Below are 19,181 nucleotides of genomic sequence, written 5' to 3' on the forward strand. Positions count from 1 at the left end.
ATCGTACCTGTCACATCCCATTGTTTACCTTCTCCGTCACACCTAATCTACCTACTAGCCATCTGCCGCAGCACCTCCCAACAACACTCTACATACTCCGTTTATACTCTTGCCAAACCATACCAACCAGTCACAATACATACTATAACTACACCCGTCGATCCAAGTCGCAACACAGACATGTCGACTTCGCAGACCTTCACCAGCGACCTCCGCAGCGACGCCAAGGAGTTCAACCGCGACAAGAACAGCAGGGCGAAGTGGGCGAACGGACAGTCGTTTGGCCCTGGCCGGCGACAGGAAGACGGCAAGCCCCGCCCTGCTAAGCTGTACCCGCATATCAAGTGAGTGGCTCCCACACGGGTCCCGGGTTGCTTATCGGAGTACTAACATATGCAGGGCATCGTATCCCGGCCCCATGAAGGCTCGCACCGCTTTCAACAAGGACATGGCTTCTGCTAGTGACGAGTCGTCCGCCGATGAGGACGTTGACCATCCTTCCGCTGCTCCTGCCCCAGATGCCGAGGTCGCCTACTCATTCGATGCCCATCGCGGTCCCAGCCATGGCAGCCAGATCCTAAACCATGCACTCGACAAGGCTGTGGAGAGGTTTGAAACCAAGGAGACAGAGAAGCTGGTGAAGAACGAGTATGAGGTGCTCGACTTGTACGACGAGGCCCCGCGCCCAAAGCGCCATGTCGCCCCCGAGGATGACGAGTACGAGTTTGTCGACGCGTGAAGGTTTCCATGGACCTCTTGATCTGCCCTCATTCCTTATCGATTCTTGTGCACTTGACTTGCATGCACAACTTCCCCGGCGTTCTTTGACATCTGATATCGACTTCGCTGTCGGCTTTCCATCGATGTTTACACTTGCATTTTGTCCATGGCAGCATCAATAGGTGAGCGTTCGGCGCTTTTCTGAGGACTTGAGCAGCCACTATACCCGTTCCGGTTTGCTCTCTTTTCGTTTGGGTACTGGGTGGGACGGTTGTCTACCCATTGGATATGTGATGCCCTGGAGTATGGTCTTTACGTCTATAATCTATCACTAGGAGCGGTGTGAATTCACGCCGTTCAAACTGACCAGTTGGTACTTGATTTTGATTGTGATTGTGAGTTCTGAGTGATGATATGCCCGACTCTATGCAGGACTAGAGGTCTGCCGTCGTCGTGTAACAGCCTTGTGGTGCAACACGGAACACCCAGCCACCCGCGACTGGCCACATCGGCGCATCGACAACGTCAAATGTCTGTTGAAATCGGCGCCGAGGCATCGCCATGCACGCTCTGCTCCGCGGCCATTTCTCAACTGGGGTGAAAGCGCGACAGCACATGGATTGGGCGGCATAGATGGGGTGCGGCTGATTAGCCTACGTCATCGCCTATCGGGGACCCTTGCGCGTCCCTGGGCCTCACATTTCTAGACTCCCAACGCTTGCGACTAAACGCACAACCAAGGACTCGACGTCCCAACTAACACCGTCGCGACAATTCTAGTCCCACACTATCGCGACACTACCACCACGCATCACCCCTAAGCACTCGGCTTGCCACAGGCACAGCCCCCTTTCATCTCTTTCACCACCCGCGGCCTCGTTAATGGCGCGCGCCGTATAGGGTGATTCAATCCTCTCCACCAACCGTCAACCGTCAACCGTCAACCGTCAACATGACCGTATCCGTCGACAACCCACCACAACCCAAGAGCAGCCGGCCGCGATGGATGCTCCACGTCCAGGCGCAGTTTTGGCGCGTCCTCATGGGCATCGGCATGATGCTCCACCGCCTGGCCCGCCCACGACCCCCGAAGCCTGCCTTCCATAGGGACATCGATGCCACCGTCTCGCCATTGAAAGGCAAATTCCGCCTCAACTTCTACGTGCCCAAGGAATACAAGAAGCATAAGAAGCTGAAGGGTACTAGGAAATACCCTGTTGTCATCAACTTCCACGGAGGCGGTTTCGTACTGGGCACTGCACACGACGATGCGCGCTGGTGCGGTGTCGTCGTCGACGAGGTCGGAGCCGTTGTCGTCAGCGTCGATTATCGCCTCGCGCCTGAGAACCCGTTTCCCACGGCTGTCGAAGACGGTGCCGATGCGGTACTCTGGCTGGCGCAACACGCCGAGGAGTTGATGCTAGATGCAGATCGCTTCGCCATATCGGGCTTCTCGTCAGGAGGCAACATGAGCTTTACGGTCCCGCTGTGTCTGCAGGGCGAGCTCTTCGATCGAACAACATCTGGCGCCAAGATCATCGATGACCGCGCGGGCAGCGTTCCCAATGCTGTCCTTCAGCCTCCTCCTGCATTTGGCCAAAACCTCACCCCGAACGGCTCCCGCGTCCCACTCGTGCGCCAAAAGTCACGCCTCGATCGCATTGCTATGCTCCGCCAGACAGGCGCCTCCTCGCTATCGCTCATATCCTCATACAAAGACAACTCGGGAGTGTCAGTCATGACGGAGGCGTCCAACACTGTCCTCAAAATTAGGGGCATAGTATCCTTCTATCCACCGACCGATTATACGCAAACCCGCGCCCAGCGCCGAGAGACGTGCTCGAGGGTTGACCAGAACCTCCCCGCTGTCTTCACCGATCTCTTCGACGACTCGTATCTCCAACCACCTTCGCTCGATCTTGCACATCCATGGCTCAGCCCTGGTGTGGCACCAAAACACATGCTTGCGGCGCTCCCTGACGACATTGTCCTCTTCTGTTGTGAATGGGACATGCTTCTCGCTGAGGGCGAACGATTCCGCGACCGCCTACAAAAGGATCTTGGAAAGCGCGTGCATTACCACTGTGTACCCGGGGTGCCACATGGCTGGGACAAGGCGCCTAATCCTCTTAGGGAGAGCCCGGGTGCTCGACAGCAATATATGGTAGCATGTAAAGAGCTGAAGCGTATGTTTGATATTGAGTACGACGAGGACGATTCGCACCAGAATTTGCCATGTAAGCAATATCATAAAAGTGTTGACTTGGGCACCGCGGGTCAGCGGGCGCAGGCCGAAGCATAAGCTGTGGCGTTGTTTTTTCTCTTTTTTTCTCCCCTAAAATATGGGTCTTGGGTATGGGTTCATAAGTTTCACATCAGCGGCGTTTGATAAATCTTCGAGACTGAGCGATGTTTAGCATACATATGAACGCGTTTCTTTTTCATGTTGCGAAATTTGGCGAACTCTCGCTATGTGCTGTGTGATGTTGCTCTTTCCCGTGCTCTTTCAGATGCTTTGCTTGCTCACAATTACTACCTTTTGCAAGGCCTCAGTTGTTGCTATTCACTTTGAAATTAAGGAACTGCAGGGTAAATGGTTTTGTATTATGATTACTTGCTAAATACTGCGATAACGCTGTATTGATTGTTCATGTAAAAATACCCCATCGCTTTACCCGTACGATTTGATGAAAGATTTGAGACACAAGCCCACAACGTTAATCAGAATCCATGCTTCGCAAACTCCTTCTGGGTCCACTCCCACAGCTCATTCGCAAGTTTATCGTTCTTGAGTATTGCCTGCGTGTACTCATTCCCATTGCCTTTTGGTGTGTAGAAAGCCCCGTTCTTAACCTCGCTCTTCTTCGCAGTACTGGCCCACAACTGCGCCTTCGCACCGTCGGCAACATTCGTCAGGAACGGACCAAAGACTACGGAAAGAACCGTACCTAGTACAGGTCTTCTTGTCTTCAAATTATCCCAGATGCCCGTGTTAACAACGCCGGGATGCAGCGCTACAGATGTGATGCTTGGGTATTTCTGTGCGCTGACCTTGCTGAAATAGTAGTTTGCCAGTTTCGATTGGCCGTAACGAGCTACGGAGCTCATGTCCTCACAAGCAGTTGTGAGCTTAGGGAAGAGGATACCCTCTTTGGGACCTTGCTTGAATAGTTCGGAGCTAAGGTTGATGATGCGAACGTCGCTGTTTGGCTCTTCGGCAGTTTTGAGCAGGAGTGGCAGGAGTAGTTTCGTGAAGAGAGTAGGGCCCATGTAGTTGCTGCCGAATTGGACCTCGTAGCCGTCGCTCGTTACGCTTGCAGGGTTGCCTGTTGTGCCGGCGTTGTTCATTAGGATATCCAGACGAGTGTTTTCGGTGAGGATGCGATCGGCGGCTTGCTTGACGGATGCGAACGATGCCATGTCTACCTCGAGGTAATGTATCTTTCCCTTTGCTGAGGGAACGTCTTTCTCGATCTCTTCGATTGCTGCGTTGCCTCGCCTGCTTGTCCGGGCTGCAAGATAGACTTTATCTGGGTTGTGCTTGACGAGTTGGAGAACGCTCTCTTTTCCGAGACCGCTACTGCCGCCTGTTACAACGATGACCTTTCCCGATAGGTCGGGTATGTCTTTTTCGGGGTTGAAGTGCATATTGAAGTTGATGGACTCGACACCTGCGTGTACGACAGCTTATTGTTGTAGAGGAGTAAAGATAAGATTGGCGAATGCTAGTATTGTAAGAGGACTGAGGTTTGCAAGACTGTGCGAAGGTATAAGAGACGGATGGCTTGAGAATCAATGATCCTGAGGTTTGAGGGCGTGTTGTTGAATACATATCCGAAAGCGCCATCAACCTTATATATCGTACAGTCCAACGACGGTCAACGCGCCAAAGGCCCAAGATGCCGCTTCTAATTCACCGCAGATCTCGTCCGAAAGATTGGTAATTTCACCTTGATTTGAGAAATTCTGGCTACTTCGAGCAAAAGGTCAGAAGGGAGGTCCGACTAGGTGGTTGCCCGAGGTATTGTCTATAAGGTTTCGGCAACACTCGTGACCGGTCGGGCAAACATGTCCCCGCGGCCTTCCATCGACCACTTTGAATGTTCTGCGCTACAGCTACATTAGCGCATACTTGTGGTATGTGGTCAGCTAAAACTGCGCCTGCAGCTGTCCAGGAACTCAAGTTCTGTCCCGTCGCAATGCGCGATAGAGCGAAACTTTTCTTGAGTAACTTGGAGTCGACTTTGCGACGAATGTCGTTTTGGATTAAGTCAGAGGTAGCCTCGTGGTGTAGAAGTAAGATTACTGAACTCGCTGTCGGATGGTCCCGAGGCCTGCTACAAAGTCTCTGCGGACTTCTCTCGAGTGCCACACGGACGTTAAATGGGTTTATTGATTAATCAACATTTCCATTGCGTCCCGAACAGAGTCCATAAAACGTATTGCAGAGCCTGTCGCTGTGCGGTGTTCGATATACGCTTCAATGGACGTACAATTCATCCGGCCGAATGAGATACCCGAAGGAAGGCATTCCATACAGAAACCGCGGACGTCCAAAGCCATCATATTCTATTGGATTTACGCACAAGTTTGGCACTTGAACTACTCTCTCTCAAAGGGCGGCAACGATGTATGCACGACGCATGAAAGTTGCGAGCAAGTTCGGCCACGTAGAAAGAGGAAAGAAGATGGGCGCGGGTGCTATGGCCAACTCGGAATGTGGAGATGGTTCTGAAGTCCAACTGCGCCCTTTGTGCATGCTGCTACACATGGAGCGAGGGTTGAAGATATGTTGCTAATCGGGAGCCAGTTCGCGAAGCCATAAGAAGTTTCAATTAATCGTCCAAGTCCGTCTGGGTCAGGCGACGAGGAGCGAAGTTCGAAAGTGGTGGGAACAAGACTCGCCAGCTTTGCCTCCCGATGAAGCAGCAGAGGCAGAGACCAACTGGAACGGTCCTACGCCGCATCGACAGAGGAGTCTTGCATCAATTCCTGCGATGCATGCGTTCGAGACTGCGACATCCTTTCCTAGACTGACAGCAGGGTCATCGATATGTCGTAGCTTCGTAAGGGATGTCCAGACCGGTATATCGGTTGCTTCTATATGTCGCAGGGGATTCAATCCGGCACTTGTGGATGTGGGCACGCACGACGTGCGCTGGAGATGTTGGAGGAAAGTCATTCGATTAGCTGCACAATGAGCATGCAGAGTGTATCGGCACATTAGGCGAGCAAGCGGTGGGGTTGCGGCAAGTAAAATGCTTATACTCGCCTTCGGTATGTCCTCTGGATTGAGCGTTCACAGGTGCATTGCGTTTTGCATACTGGGCGTGTTGGCCGCCTAGACAAGGTCGCGTGAGTGCCTGAGGCAGGCGAGACCGCTCATGCCTCGTTTCAATCATCTGTCGCGCGTATACATGCCTGTCTGATTAGGAAGGCGGCGACACCTCGTCCGCAATCTTGGGTAAGTAAGCCCGAAACGTCGCGCCGTATCCACACATGATGTGTTGGGGTCTCATTTCCCAGCGATCACAGGTGGGCGAGGACTTGTTGCTTCAGCGTGGCCCAGTGTCGCAGCTTCTCAGGTTCCGCATGTGCACCTCAGCTTGCGTCTTGCAAGAGCAGACGTCAGCTTTGTTGTAGGTAGCCTCGTTGCACGGTGGGTGGGCTCGTTGACGGTTGATAATCTTACCACAGCCAGTGAAGTCGGTCGGATCGTCTTGGCGGCGGATCGCGAAATTGCTCCTCGGCCCAGCGTCGTCTTGAAACCACCTGGCCAAGGTTGGTGCATCCCAACCCTGCAGCATTTGTCGCTTGTTCCCCCCGGTATCGTCACCCTGCCACGGCGCAGACGAGGTGATCCTGCCAAATGCCATGGGTCCCGTTGGCGCGACATGCCGCAGAGCCAATCGAACCACCGATCTCATGCAGCGCGTTACCCTGGTCCTGGCTCCGCAACGGGCGGGTTCTCGACTCTGCAATTTCTCCCAGACGCCCCGAAAGTGGATGAGTGATTGCCGCTGGTATGATGACAGCGAAGTGTGGAGGCGCCAGGCTCGTTTCCTGGCAGACCGGTGGTGATACTGGCGCACATTCCGCCGTTCTCTGCATCTCTTCCTTCTCTCAACCTCTCCACGACTGTGTCGCGGCTTGTTCCATTTCTTTGGCTCACTAGAGCTGTCCATTCCTTTACAACCACGCCAATATCTTCCTGTCTTTTCTTCATACTCACTATACCTTCACTCTAACGAATTTGAAACCCAAGATGCCCGGGATGCTTACAAGGTCGAAGTCATTGAGGTTTCTGAGAAACAATCGCAGGGACGCCACTGAGCAAGACAATGGGGCCTCAATGCCGCCTGTTAAGGGTTCTCAAACAGGCGTTGACAAATACAAGCCCTCCACTTCCGATTTGAGCACCGAAGTAAATCTAGGAGTCCCAGGCACGGCAGTGCGGCCAAGCACATCGAGTGGACCTGGAGAGCGTCCATTCATGTTCCATAGGAAAACAAATCTTGCACCATCGATCTATTCTCAGGACCATATCCACTCGTTCCAATCGCCTACTACCTCGACAACTGTACTCTACAGTCCAGACGCCACGAAAGAAAGAGGGGTCATTGGTATCGCTCTTGGGTCACCCACCTCAGGTTCACATTTGAAATCACCGCCTGAGGCTGCGGTACCAACAACCGACTCGAAACCCGCCCATTCTCCAATGGCAACACTAAACCACCCCAACGACTCTTCGGCTTCGCTGAGCAGCCGTGTTGAGGCACCCAAGTCCAAAATCAGCCGATGGAAGTCGTTGTTTCGTAAAGCGCCTCCCCCTCAACCAGAAAAGCCATCGTTCTATCAGCTGGCGCAGACCGTTGCCGCGGCACCTCGCGCAGACAGCCACCATGACGAGGAAGCCAATGAGCCCCAGGCAGCTCGACCGGAAGAGAAAGAGAGGGAGAAGTTACGCAGTGTGTCACCGCCGACCTATAGGCCGAACATCCGAGCATCGCGGAAATGGGCTCCAGGAGAGTTCGTCCCACCTCAGTCGCCACCGGAGACGTCTGCGACCCGAGATCGTGCTATGACGCTCGGAAATATGCCGTCACATGGGCCTAAGAAGTCTATGCAACGGTCTTTTACAACGCCTGCTCTAGGAGTGCGAGGCGTTGCGGGCGAGGTCCCACCTGTGCCACAGGTTGAACTACCGGGCACAACCAACAAAGCACTACCACAGAATCCAACCGGGTCCGCAGATGATGGAGGGCCGCTTCTGGACGTCAGCCTTCCCGATATCACAATGGAAAGATACAGCGTTATGTTCGGAAACCTCTTGCAGTCCGACCCGAACCGATTATCCCTCTTGGCAAGACGGCAAGGCAACACCGAGAAGATCAAGCCACTGCTAGAGCTGTCTGCAAAGGTATGTATCCGCAGGTATGGCTATTTCCAACTAGGGCTAACGTGAAGGTAGGACGATCAGAAGGACGAAAGTCCCGTAGATTACAGTCTCCAGCGCAGGGTGACCTCGCCCGCTCCGGCGTCTGGCTCACCACGGCTGTCCCTATTTCCGTCCACCAACCCCGGCCGCGCACCGTCACCTCTGTCAGGATCCATCATGAGCCGTAGCAAAAAGGATCTGAAGCGGTCCCGGACGATGCCCACGAAGTCTCCCCTTCAGCAAACTTTTGCTCAGAATACAGAGAACACGACAAGACAGATGGATTCTACCAAGCTGAAGCCTGTATCATCTCCGTACCTGAAGCCAGCATTGACCCCTACCTCGATTTGCAGCTTCGAATCTGAGGCCGAATCGATCACGATCATAGTCGCCCAGGCATCACCCGGTCATCCTAAACCGATTACGTTGCATCTTGACGAGCGAGAGCCTGAATGGGAGATCTGCACGAAGCCAGTGAGGACTCTGAAAAGCGAGACCCTTACAGTCAACAGCGAGCCGTCGTCCCCACTAATCCGCTCGCCCTCGCAACAGCAGCCGAAGGTGACCAAACTCAGCGCGCTGTCATCGCACCCGTCTTCTGCACCTCTTGACGCACCCTCCCCTCTGCAGAGGTTGCAGAGCTTGTCAACTCCACCACACTCGGCCAGTAGGCTCGGTGAGAAGCGAGCTGAGATCCAAGCAAGGAGAAGGGAGGGAAAGACAGAAGAAGTCGCCACAGCGAAAGCCATGGTCGGCGTCGCAAGGAGTGTATCTGTCAGCAGAGCGAATAGCCCAAGAGGCGTGGTTCGCACTTTGACGAGTACGCACGAGGATCGTGTGGTGGATCGATTGGCCCTCACCCCTACGATGGTGGAAGTCAGGAACCGGAAGAGCCAGAGAGTACAGCTCGAAGATGCATAAGCTTTGTCTCTTCATTCACTTCTACAAACTTTCGAGAACATCTCATTCTTCTTTTTTTCGTTTGTCCTTCTACGTTGAATCGCGTTTCTAGCGATCGGGACTTGGTATTACTAGGGCGTTATGCGCTGATACACCGAGAGTTGCAAAATGTACTCGCGTGCCATTTGGGTTTATGCGGGTTGTTTCTTATAAGCGGGGGTCGTTCTGGTTGCATTCTCCAGGATATCCCTGGACTTCTTCACATGCGGCTAGGGATGATTCGAGACGTACTGCTGGTCGGTGAAAGGATAGGGTTAGGCGAAAGACTTTGGTACCGCTGAAAGGCCTGCAAGTTTGCGAATGGAACTTTCAACAACTATCACTGCGCTTATTGTCACTTTGTCACTGACTGGAGCCTGTGAATTTTGGGCTCCTGCTGAACGCTGTGCGTCCCGAAACCCACATTCCTGGGATGGGGCCGAGAGGATCGACCGGTGAACCGGTAGAATGCATCGCATCGGCGCTGTTTCGTATGTATACAGGGTTGCGAACGCTTTCGAGATGTATTCTGGTACTGCGAAAAGCTGTCTAGAAAGAATGAGCATTCGGTTGAGTGTGTTCTGGCACAGACTTCTCGCGCGTACTCTTCGTAGGCAGGCATGGCACATGGTCGCAGCTACCGTTTGGAGAAGCGTGGTGGCTATGGCGCGAACCACCTGGCCACCCCCGCTCGGGAGCGGAAGCAGGAAGGCGCACCATCTATCATCTCACTGCCGTCCACCCAACAGACTTCAGCCAAAGTGACCGAGCTCCAGCCTCTCGTCTCCGAGACCTACAGCGCACACTACCTAGGTACATGCTGAGTTCGTTTCCTGTAAAGAAGGCCGGCTCTCAAGCAACTTTCGGGGTGTGGCCCTCACCATTCAGCCCCCACCTCTTGGCGAGCAGCAGGCCTCAAGCCTCACCCGTCACGATAGGCCCTCATACTGGCAGCAGAGCGCATCTGTCAAATTAAGAGCCGGACTAGTCAGAGATGTGGCTGCAAAGAAGCCACCAGCCAAGCCTTTCCTGCTTTACGATACAGTATGCCACTCGCTTCCAGGCTAGACGGCATCACACAGCCCGCCTGGCCTGAAGCCATCGCTACTCATCATTGGAACGGCCGCGCTAGATAGCACAATGAGCGCTGCACCTCGGTCAAGCAATACTGTCGCCTACGCCTGGCTCAGCAAAGGCTTAGCCTAATGTAAATAGCGGTCGCAGGCCACCCAGTCAGACTCGAGCGAGGCGGAGTACCGATGGGAAGGAACCCTCTTCAGCCTTCTGAGGGACTTCCCTTTCTCACTTTACAATCAATCTGTTCTATTCCAGATTGGCTATCCAATCTTCCCCTTCGGCCTCCATCGCATTATCTTACGCGACGACTCTACGTGTAGCTCTGCTTCCTCTCGTACTGATTGAGCATGTGTTAGAAAGGTCCATCACTGCGCGCAGTTGGTGCTTATCGCAAGCCTAGTCAGCCCTAAATCTGAGGATCAGTCGAGACATTCGATTTTCAGCCTGCTCAGGCTCAATCATCCTCGATACAACGAGAACCAGGACCAGAAACCAGTGGAAGGCTTCGCCCTAATGGTCTCAACACGATCTGGGAGCGCTATCTAGCCAACCAGCAAAGCAAAACGGCTACCTTCGGGGGACAATAACTCGTTATCGAGAATGTCCGGTCTTGAGGTAGGTCTACTCTTTTATGCCCCGAAAATTCATCTGCAGGTGTGCGCACGCGACCTCGCCCAAGAATACAAGTCTCCTCTTCTGATTGTTGCTCACAATTAATCAGATCGTCGCAGCAGTGTCTGCTGTTGTTTCCGCGTTCCACGGTGGATCAGAGCTCCTCAAGCTTGTCAAGCAGAAACGCCGCGCTCGTAAAGCCCGCGATCAAGGTCAGCAAGAATGGGAGGAGGAGCAGCTACAAGACTCTCTTATCGCTGGAGAACAGCAGATCGCTCTAAGATATAAGCAAGATCAGAGAGAATTGGGTGACTATGTGCGCGTTGGAGATGGTAAGTTCTACGAATCAGGCTCGTATAGTGGACTTGAGAATTAAGACATGCGCACAGATACCGCTCGGGAACGTCTCTACCATATAGGCTTCATGCTGCAGGCCGAAATAATCAACAGCTTACGGCAAGCCGCTACGAAGTGAGTGTCCAGATGTTTGGCATATCGGGATAGAGCTAACGTTGAGCCTTCAGCGAAGTTTGTGTGCTTAATCTGCATGTCCTCCACGAAGCCTCCATTACGAACCGAAAAGAGACTCTGACAACATTGGACGAGCTGAAACAAAGAATCTACATAGCAAAGCCGATAGTGCGACCGTTGAGGGCGGTCGGTGAGAACTACAAGGACATTTCAAGTGACTCGAGGCATGGCCAGATACGTTCGCTGTCAGATAGCTATCCGACCGCAAGCTTTCCATCGCAGAACGATTTTGGTTATACTGGACATAGTCTGCCCGACTATTGCCGGCCCCAAGATACGTCGAGAGCGTCTCGTCCGGCCTATACCCCTACACAAGCTGCGGAGCCTGTCATTCTAGCTCTGGACAGACTTCGTCCTGAAGACCGCGCATCGATTATGAATGATATCCAGCACATGATTAGCTCTTATCAAGGCCTCAACGTCGAAAACGAGTCAAGACTAGGGAAACCCCACAGGCATAGTGGTGCCCATCCCACTCGCCGAGATACGCTGACCACGCTCAATGACCGAGACGCATATACTGAATCAATGCAAGAGCTGGATAGAAGCCTAAATGAGCGTTCCCATGATTCACCATTGGCTTCCGGTCAAGTGAATACCGTCAGGCCGATAAAGGAGCAGCATGTCTACAATCAACCGCATCCCGCAAGTAGTTCATTTCACCAGACAGGAACGCACACATTACATCCTCGATGGTCTGATACCTCTAGCTCTACGCAGTCTAACACAGCATCTCTTGGCCGCAAAAGCTCCAACTCATCGCAAGGTGAACATGCCCGACCTCCAGTAGCACCATATGATCAAGACGATGAGATTCGTAGTGCTCCACCATACAGCTCTCCCTATATGGCCACAGAAGACAGATATACACCTTCTCCCATTGCACCGCTGGCACCTTTACGCCCTCAATCTCATGCGCCGCTCATCAATACACCCAAGAACAACGCAAATGCACCTACGCGCATGCCTTGGCCTGGATCACAACAGCAACGACATCCTTCCCCTTCACTTTCCCAAACACCATCTGTACCGTATACGCAGCCACAGCAATATCCTGCACCAGCTGAAGGACACCTTGCCGGTCTTAGACAGTTAGTGCACCCTCAGCATTATATGGCACCTGCAACAGAACGCGGCATACCCGGCCAACGTAGCAACAGCAACCCCCAAGCGGCTGCGTATAGTTCTCCAGCAGCAGCCGCTACTTCTTTGATGCCAGTTTCTCCAGCTACAAGCCGACCTCGACATGCTAGTTTTACGCCCTCTGTCGCCTCAACCGACAGCAGCAGCTCTATTCCGATCGGCATCCTTCCAGGCCACCGCATGCGCAACAACTTCAGATCCGATACTATTCAAAGCGGACCAGCAGGTGGTGAAAGAATGATGAACGGCCGCCCTAACAAGGACAACGATTACTGGGGATTTTGTAAGGGTGCCTGGGCTGTCAGAGAAGACCTCAAGAAGGGTATCACAGTCCGCACTCAGCCCTGTGGCTACTACAACACAAAGCAGATTTGGGGGTGTAAGCATTGTACCTTCACGGGCGACGTCTTCACGAAGCCGCACCCCACGAAAAAGAACAAGACTGTCGAGATAGTGGACCCGCGTGTCAAGACTTCCATGTCCGGGATACGGTATCGGTAAGCGTGTCCTTGTTCAAACAGCATGTGAGAAATATGCTGACTTCGTCTCCCACTCTCCAGGTGGATGTTTCTCGCTAAATCACACGTGAAGAAGAAGGCAGCAGAACCTAGCTCAAACGACGACAACTTCGGCTGCCTGCTTTGCTCAGGGCAGGACAAAGTCACGGGCGTTTACGGTGGTGTGGAAACACTTATGAACCATATTGCGCTCACGCACGTGGCGGACATGAGCGAGCAGGCACAAAAGAAAGCCAATTGTATTCTCGGCAGAGTGGCCGGCTTTGACGAGGAGTTCGACATCAACATACCGATCTTCAAGGAGGCGGAGCTTGCTGGCTAAGTACATACAACGGGATTTCGAACTGGGGCTGGGGGGAATGGCGTTGCGGAATTGTGTTCGAGGATACCCTTGCTTTTCGTGTGCTATGTTGTAACATAAAGACCTTCACGGTGATCTATACCGATCTATCATACAAGCAAAGCACTCCGCATCTCTTTATTGTGCAATTTTGATAGAACAGCTTTCTTCGCACAATCTAAAGCATGTGTTTATATCTAGCTTTTTCAGATCAAGTACATGAGGAAGCGCACGATCAGTTCGATTAATCCTGAAGACTAACAGCATCGTTCGTTTACTTCTCCGACTTCGACGGCTCCGACAGCGACGTGCCTGGCCGCCAGTTCTTGTACCGTTCGGCTTCATCCGCAATGGTATGTGGGACGTGTTGCTGCAGCGCCTGCTCAAAATGTCGCATGTAAACTTTCGGCTCGCTATTGGGATCCATTGTGTAATCCGTAATCGCCAACTCGATGGCAACAGCGCATAACCCACTGATATCTGCTCCACTGCTTCCGTCCGTCTTCTTGGCAACAACATCGAGATCGACGTCCTCTGCGAGCGGTCTCTTTCTGGTATGGATTTGCAGGATCTGCTTCCGCGCTTCTTCAGTCGGAAGGCCGATGTGGATATGTGCGTCGAAACGGCCGGTACGGATGAGCGCCGAGTCGAGAATGTCAGGCCGATTGGTCGCGCCGATGATGAACACATCCTTGAGTGCTTCAATACCATCCATCTCGTTCAGCAGCGTTGTAACGACGTTGAGACCGCTATCCTGCGTCTTCTCGCGCGACTTGCCGATGGAGTCGATTTCGTCAAAGAAGATGATGCACGGTTTTGCCGCGCGTGCTCTACGGAATACATCCCGGATAGCTCGCTCGGACTCGCCCACATACATCTTGATGAGTTCAGAGCCTTTGACTGCGAGGAAGTTTTGTTTACTCTCCGTCGCAACGGCTTGTGCGATCAGGGTCTTTGCGCAACCGGGCGGGCCATAGAGTAGAACGCCTTTTCGGGATTGAGGGCCGCCGAATTTGATGTCGAGGTCGGGATACTGGAGATGTGATTAGCTTTGAGCCTGGTTGCAGAGGTAGACGAACACCTAAGGGTGAATTGAATACAGCCGTGGGAGATGTAGAGATGACATAGGACTATAGCTTACCTTGAATGGGCGGATAGTAATGGCTTCAAGCACAGCGCGAACGTGATCAAGACCAGCGATATCTGTCCATCGGACCTTGGGCACCTCTAGAATGCTGTCCTTGAGAACCGTCGGTTGTACCTCTCCGAATACGGCATCAAAATCTTCCTGACAAACATAGTCTGTTTGCTCAAGCTTCTTACCAAAGGTGGTCTTTTCTTCCTCGCTTATCGTCTCATCTATTTGTTGTTCACGTCGGTCTCGGGCGAGAAGACACAGATCGTGAATGTCGCGTCCGACGAAACCGTGTGTGCGCTCTGCCAGCGCTGGGAAGTCAAGGTCTCCAAGTTTGCTCGTAGTGCCCAAAGTTTGTCGGAGAATATCTTCTCGCTGAGTGGTGTTGGGTGGAAAGATCTCTAGCTTCGTTTTGAAAGCTGACGGTGATCGAAGTCTGGTGTCAACATCGTATATGCTACGTGCTGCTGCTGCCACGACCACTTGGCTACCACCTAGCTTGGCCAATTCAAACCGCAGCTTATTCACGAGCGTCTCAGCTTTTTCGAGAAATCTGTCGAGGTTATCCATGATGATTAAGCTCGGTTGGTTGTCACGAGCGTCCTCAAAAACATCGGATATTGCCTTGGCTTGTCCTTTTGGATGCGTGTCTGGATCTACTCGGTAAACTTCTTGCCATGGGCATTCCGCTAGCCGTTCTAGTAGAAGACTTTTGCCTGTACCCTCGGGGCCGTGTAGTAAGAAAGAAGTAGGTCCACAAAGGCGTACGTCGCGTTGATGAGGTAGAGTGTTTGTGAGGTAAGAGAGGCGTCTGTTCATCGTAGTGATGTGAGCAGAAAGTCCACCGATGCCATCACCCCTTACCTGGAGAATCTGCTTAGAAGCTCTCGGGGTCTGCTGAGTAGGGATATCACCCGTGGTAGTGACTTCAGTAGTAAGTTCGTCGAAGTATGTCGCGTACTTCTCAGTTGGCAGCGGATCAATGTTCTGCACGGTGACACGCAACTTCTGGCTCTTCTGCTTGAAGCCTTTTTGTTGAACTGGAAAGCTGCATCCCGGAAGAATAATGTCAGAGTCCACTGCTACATAGCTGTCAGAAACAGTAGCCAAGTATGATCGTTGACCTACCTAAAGTGTGTCGTAGCCAATACAAAAGTTGCTCGTTCGAGCTGAACTTCGCAGTTTGATTTGGTGCGTCTGCGAGACTTATCTCTATGGATTTGAGAGGCTTCCAGGAGTCTACCTTCTCGATGAAGACGGGATCGTTAAGCGAGAGGTCGTATTGCTCTCGCAGAAGATCAGACACCTTGGCGATTGGCTTGTTGCCAGGATTTGTCTGCGAGGCTAGCCAGGCCACTCCATAGCCTTTGAAACCGGCAGCAGTACTCAGCCGTACACAATCGCCATTAACAAGCCCCAACGTTTTCAGCTCTTTCTGTGATAAATGAATACGGAAGGCGCCGCCCTCGAGTGCGTTACTGGGAATGCTCGGAGGATTGCGCTCCAGAGGGCGCAGAGTGTAAGATGTTGCCGGGCTCATATTGTCACCGCGCACTGCAGCAAATGTCAAGACGGGTGGTGAAAATCTCGGAAGTGCTTTGGGTGCGCCGTTGGTGTGACTCACGTCACGTGTGTACTGAAGGCTTCAACTTTGGAAGTCTCTAATTAGCATGCGAATTCATCTCCACCTGTACCTAGGTACCATTGCCTCTTAGCGCAGCATTGTCAGGGCCCTTCAATGCAGCCCAATGTGGTGAAGGATGCTGGGTGACTAAGCGACCGGGGAGCTAGACCGGATGGGTGTGCTAGCGCGGGCCCATTCCGAAGCTTTTCTGAGTATCGCGCTCGAGAGAGGGTAGCTTGCCATGTTACGAAGCCGTGCAATTTATGCCACCGCCGCGCCTTCCTCGACATCTTCGGCCATGTCATCCTTCGGGGACCGCGTACCAGATTCGCTGCGCCCACAGGACGACGCCCGCACCATCCTCGACCGTCGGCGATGAATCCCCGCAAACCACCACTGCCGACAGCCACACAACAGAGAAGGAAAGCTGGTTGAACGGGGGCTTGATCAGACTTGTACCCTGGACCCGGACTACACCGTCTACCAAATCGCAACCGCCATCGCCGCCGCAATCGCAATCGCAATCGCAATCGCAAGCCCAGAACCGTCCTACGTCCGAATTGAATGAAGAGGGGAAGGGCATATCCGAAGCACAGACATATGACACTGGTGCTGTGGTGATCAGGAAGACCACTGAATCGCTGGCGCAGCGCCAGCGAAGGATATTGCATTCACATTCGGGAACACGCCCACAGGACAAGCACACAGGGAAGGCGGACAGTCCAGATCAAGATTTTGAGTCCGCGAGGAAGGCCGAACATACTGTGGAGAGACGCTTGGGCCAGCCAGCTGTTGTAAGGAAGGTTCTGGCCTTACCTGTGTCTCCCGAAACAAGAGAACGTGAACGGAAACACCAAGACCCTATACGCAAAGATCAGCGTAGGCAGAATCCGACCACAAGTAACCAGAAGGAGGTCGCTACAACTCTTCGAGATGACGATACTACAGTCATACGTCAGCAGCTCCAGGGCCTGTTCGAGCAAGTCAAAGCCCTCCAGGCCGCATTAGAAACAAAGATTGCGCTGGGACAGCTGCCGTCTTCGCCCCCCAGGGAGCAGGACATACCGACTGCGGCACCTGTTATACCCCGGAACGATGCATACCCTTCCACCCCGATACAGTCGTTACTAGGACATGCTTCAATGAGCGGCGATCCGGTTTCTTTCCGTCATTCTGATACTTCCTATCCGAAGACCCTGTCTCGCACACTTGAGTATAGCCAGAAAGCCCTCCGTAAGTCGGTCTACACATTAGGCAGTGTGGCTACAGAGCTAGAAACAGCACGCTCTCTAGCAGTGGCCCCAGTTACCCGACATGCTCGTGACTGCATACGCGTATTGGATGAAGACGCAGCAATCGAGGGTGACTTTGAGCTTAAGCAGGCTCTAAGAGCGTCATACAGGAATTGGGAATTGCTCCACGCGGAACAAAGACACTCTGCTCGCGTGAATGGGCGACCGGATCTACTCTTGAAGCTACACGTCAGCGACATAAGAGCAACGTCATCCAAGATTGGCAGTAGTGTGAAAGAGCTGAAAAAAGACCTTGCTCGTATTTCACCAACCACGCCAAGAGCGCCGAAACCAGTACTCCCGTCGGTGGAAGAGTATCGCCGGCAAGCCCGCGAACATGCCGAAAACGTGAAGAAATTCCCAAGAGGCTCTGAGCTAAAAAGCTCAGAGAAGAAGATTGACAGCGAGAGGTTGACGCGAAGGATTCATACACAGTCACGCCTAATGAAGTCGTCAGACGGCTTGAGCGCCACTACTGAAGACGGTGACGGAAAGAGTACAACGACCGAGCAATCTATGAGGACATCGCCGCTTTTGCAGCAGAAGCCAGAGGTTAGCCCATCCACTACTGCCAATCTATCACCAAAACCAACACGGGGTACCGCCGAAATGAGGGAGCAATCGCTTCTTGAAGAACTCTTCCCGGAGGCAAGCACTACTCTGCAACCTCGTCAGCCCGAGCAAAGCGATAGGTATCCCAAGCTCAACCTCCCGGACTCAACGCCTATCGTTCGTCGGGAAGTTTACGACCCTACTCCGTCACTCAAAGAGCAAGTGGTCAACTCGTTGCGCAAGCAGGGGGAACAAATTACCGTTCTTCAACTCACGAACTGTAGCACTGAGCTGACTGAAGCCGACTTCCGTCGCATCATACCAAAGAGCAAGCACATTGAGGGTTGGCATCGAGATGGCGATCTTTATAAGATTGTGCCTGGTCGTGACCCGCTGAGTCTAGAGCGACTGCCCTTCTACTACTTACTTTTCAAGAACGCAGAGGCAGCCCTCGCGTATCAGAAGAATGCTTCGAGATTGCACAAGCTGAGCGCTCTCCACCAGCCCGCGAGTATCTTTTCCGCTATTCCACCCCCTAGAGGGTTCCTCGAAGAGGGTGAAGATATCACAGCTGCCATCTCATCCTACAATCTTCTACCCGCACATCACCCCATGAGTCTCAATGTTCTCATGCAGCCCTATAACCCCGTACTGCGTACGTTGGTGGAGAGAGGCGGCTACCAACCCATCGCGCCCTCGGTCGACGAGAAGGGAAACCCTGTATGGAGGGTGCTCATGCATATCGAAGGCTACGAGCCCAGCACGTCGGACCTTTTCAAAATCTTCTCTCGCGATGCCTACAAGCATGGCATGACTCTTCCCCTGCGCAACGAGTCGCAGACATCGATTCACCGTCTTCGCGACGTGATTAATCTGAAGACGTCGTCCAAGGCCGTCTCGTCGAATCGGCCTCGCGCATATGGCACCTTTGAAAAGCCAGCGAATCCAGATTTGGAGACGACGTACGATGACCCGGCGATTCAGAGCATGCTATCTGGTGCAAACGAAGACAGCCCCAGCCAAACGAATCAGCTAGTCATGAACCGCGTATACAATCGATGGGTGCTGGATTTTGAAGACGAAGACACCGCTCGCAGATGGAGTGTGAGGTGGCATCGCAGAGTACTGCCTGAATTGAGCCATACCAGGGGCGCGTGGAAAGACAGCGAGGAGGCGAGGATTTGCAACACTGAACTTTTGTGGTGATGCAATAGATGTATGATAGTCTGTATATGTAATGATGAGTTTGCCTAAAGATAC

At 52.9% G+C, this 19,181-nt stretch overlaps 8 protein-coding genes across 8 annotated transcripts; 6 read left to right on the forward strand and 2 right to left on the reverse strand.

Annotated features, from left to right (window-relative positions):
* Positions 1-180: 180 nt before the first annotated feature.
* J4E90_000863 (uncharacterized protein) lies at positions 181-739 on the forward strand (the record flags this gene model as incomplete). The annotated part of the gene is made up of 2 exons (XM_051430456.1): positions 181-344; positions 400-739. The coding sequence occupies 2 exons, from the start codon at positions 181-183 to the stop codon at positions 737-739; spliced, it is 504 nt and encodes a 167-aa protein (XP_051295943.1).
* A 933-nt stretch (positions 740-1,672) lies between these two features.
* On the forward strand, positions 1,673-3,022 carry J4E90_000864 (uncharacterized protein; the record flags this gene model as incomplete). The annotated part of the gene is made up of 1 exon (XM_051430457.1): positions 1,673-3,022. One exon carries the CDS (start codon positions 1,673-1,675, stop codon positions 3,020-3,022), a length of 1,350 nt encoding a protein of 449 aa, XP_051295944.1.
* Positions 3,023-3,441: 419 nt separating this feature from the next.
* On the reverse strand, positions 3,442-4,368 carry J4E90_000865 (uncharacterized protein; the record flags this gene model as incomplete). Its single annotated transcript, XM_051430458.1, has 1 exon — positions 3,442-4,368. One exon carries the CDS (start codon positions 4,366-4,368, stop codon positions 3,442-3,444), a length of 927 nt encoding a protein of 308 aa, XP_051295945.1.
* A 3,070-nt stretch (positions 4,369-7,438) lies between these two features.
* Positions 7,439-9,079, forward strand: J4E90_000866 (uncharacterized protein; the record flags this gene model as incomplete). Its single annotated transcript, XM_051430459.1, has 2 exons — positions 7,439-8,140; positions 8,192-9,079. 2 exons carry the CDS (start codon positions 7,439-7,441, stop codon positions 9,077-9,079), a joined length of 1,590 nt encoding a protein of 529 aa, XP_051295946.1.
* Positions 9,080-10,774: 1,695 nt separating this feature from the next.
* On the forward strand, positions 10,775-11,162 carry J4E90_000867 (uncharacterized protein; the record flags this gene model as incomplete). The annotated part of the gene is made up of 2 exons (XM_051430460.1): positions 10,775-10,789; positions 10,896-11,162. The coding sequence occupies 2 exons, from the start codon at positions 10,775-10,777 to the stop codon at positions 11,160-11,162; spliced, it is 282 nt and encodes a 93-aa protein (XP_051295947.1).
* Positions 11,163-12,640: 1,478 nt separating this feature from the next.
* Positions 12,641-13,300, forward strand: J4E90_000868 (uncharacterized protein; the record flags this gene model as incomplete). Its single annotated transcript, XM_051430461.1, has 2 exons — positions 12,641-12,957; positions 13,021-13,300. The coding sequence occupies 2 exons, from the start codon at positions 12,641-12,643 to the stop codon at positions 13,298-13,300; spliced, it is 597 nt and encodes a 198-aa protein (XP_051295948.1).
* Positions 13,301-13,592: 292 nt separating this feature from the next.
* J4E90_000869 (uncharacterized protein) lies at positions 13,593-15,993 on the reverse strand (the record flags this gene model as incomplete). The annotated part of the gene is made up of 3 exons (XM_051430462.1): positions 13,593-14,351; positions 14,460-15,532; positions 15,582-15,993. 3 exons carry the CDS (start codon positions 15,991-15,993, stop codon positions 13,593-13,595), a joined length of 2,244 nt encoding a protein of 747 aa, XP_051295949.1.
* A 382-nt stretch (positions 15,994-16,375) lies between these two features.
* On the forward strand, positions 16,376-19,127 carry J4E90_000870 (uncharacterized protein; the record flags this gene model as incomplete). The annotated part of the gene is made up of 2 exons (XM_051430463.1): positions 16,376-16,445; positions 16,495-19,127. The coding sequence occupies 2 exons, from the start codon at positions 16,376-16,378 to the stop codon at positions 19,125-19,127; spliced, it is 2,703 nt and encodes a 900-aa protein (XP_051295950.1).
* Between the last annotated feature and the right edge of the window lie 54 nt (positions 19,128-19,181).

The sequence above is a fragment of the Alternaria incomplexa genome (assembly GCF_024043165.1).
Source record: "Alternaria incomplexa strain BMP 0042 chromosome Unknown scaffold_1, whole genome shotgun sequence".
NCBI lineage: Eukaryota > Fungi > Ascomycota > Dothideomycetes > Pleosporales > Pleosporaceae > Alternaria > Alternaria incomplexa.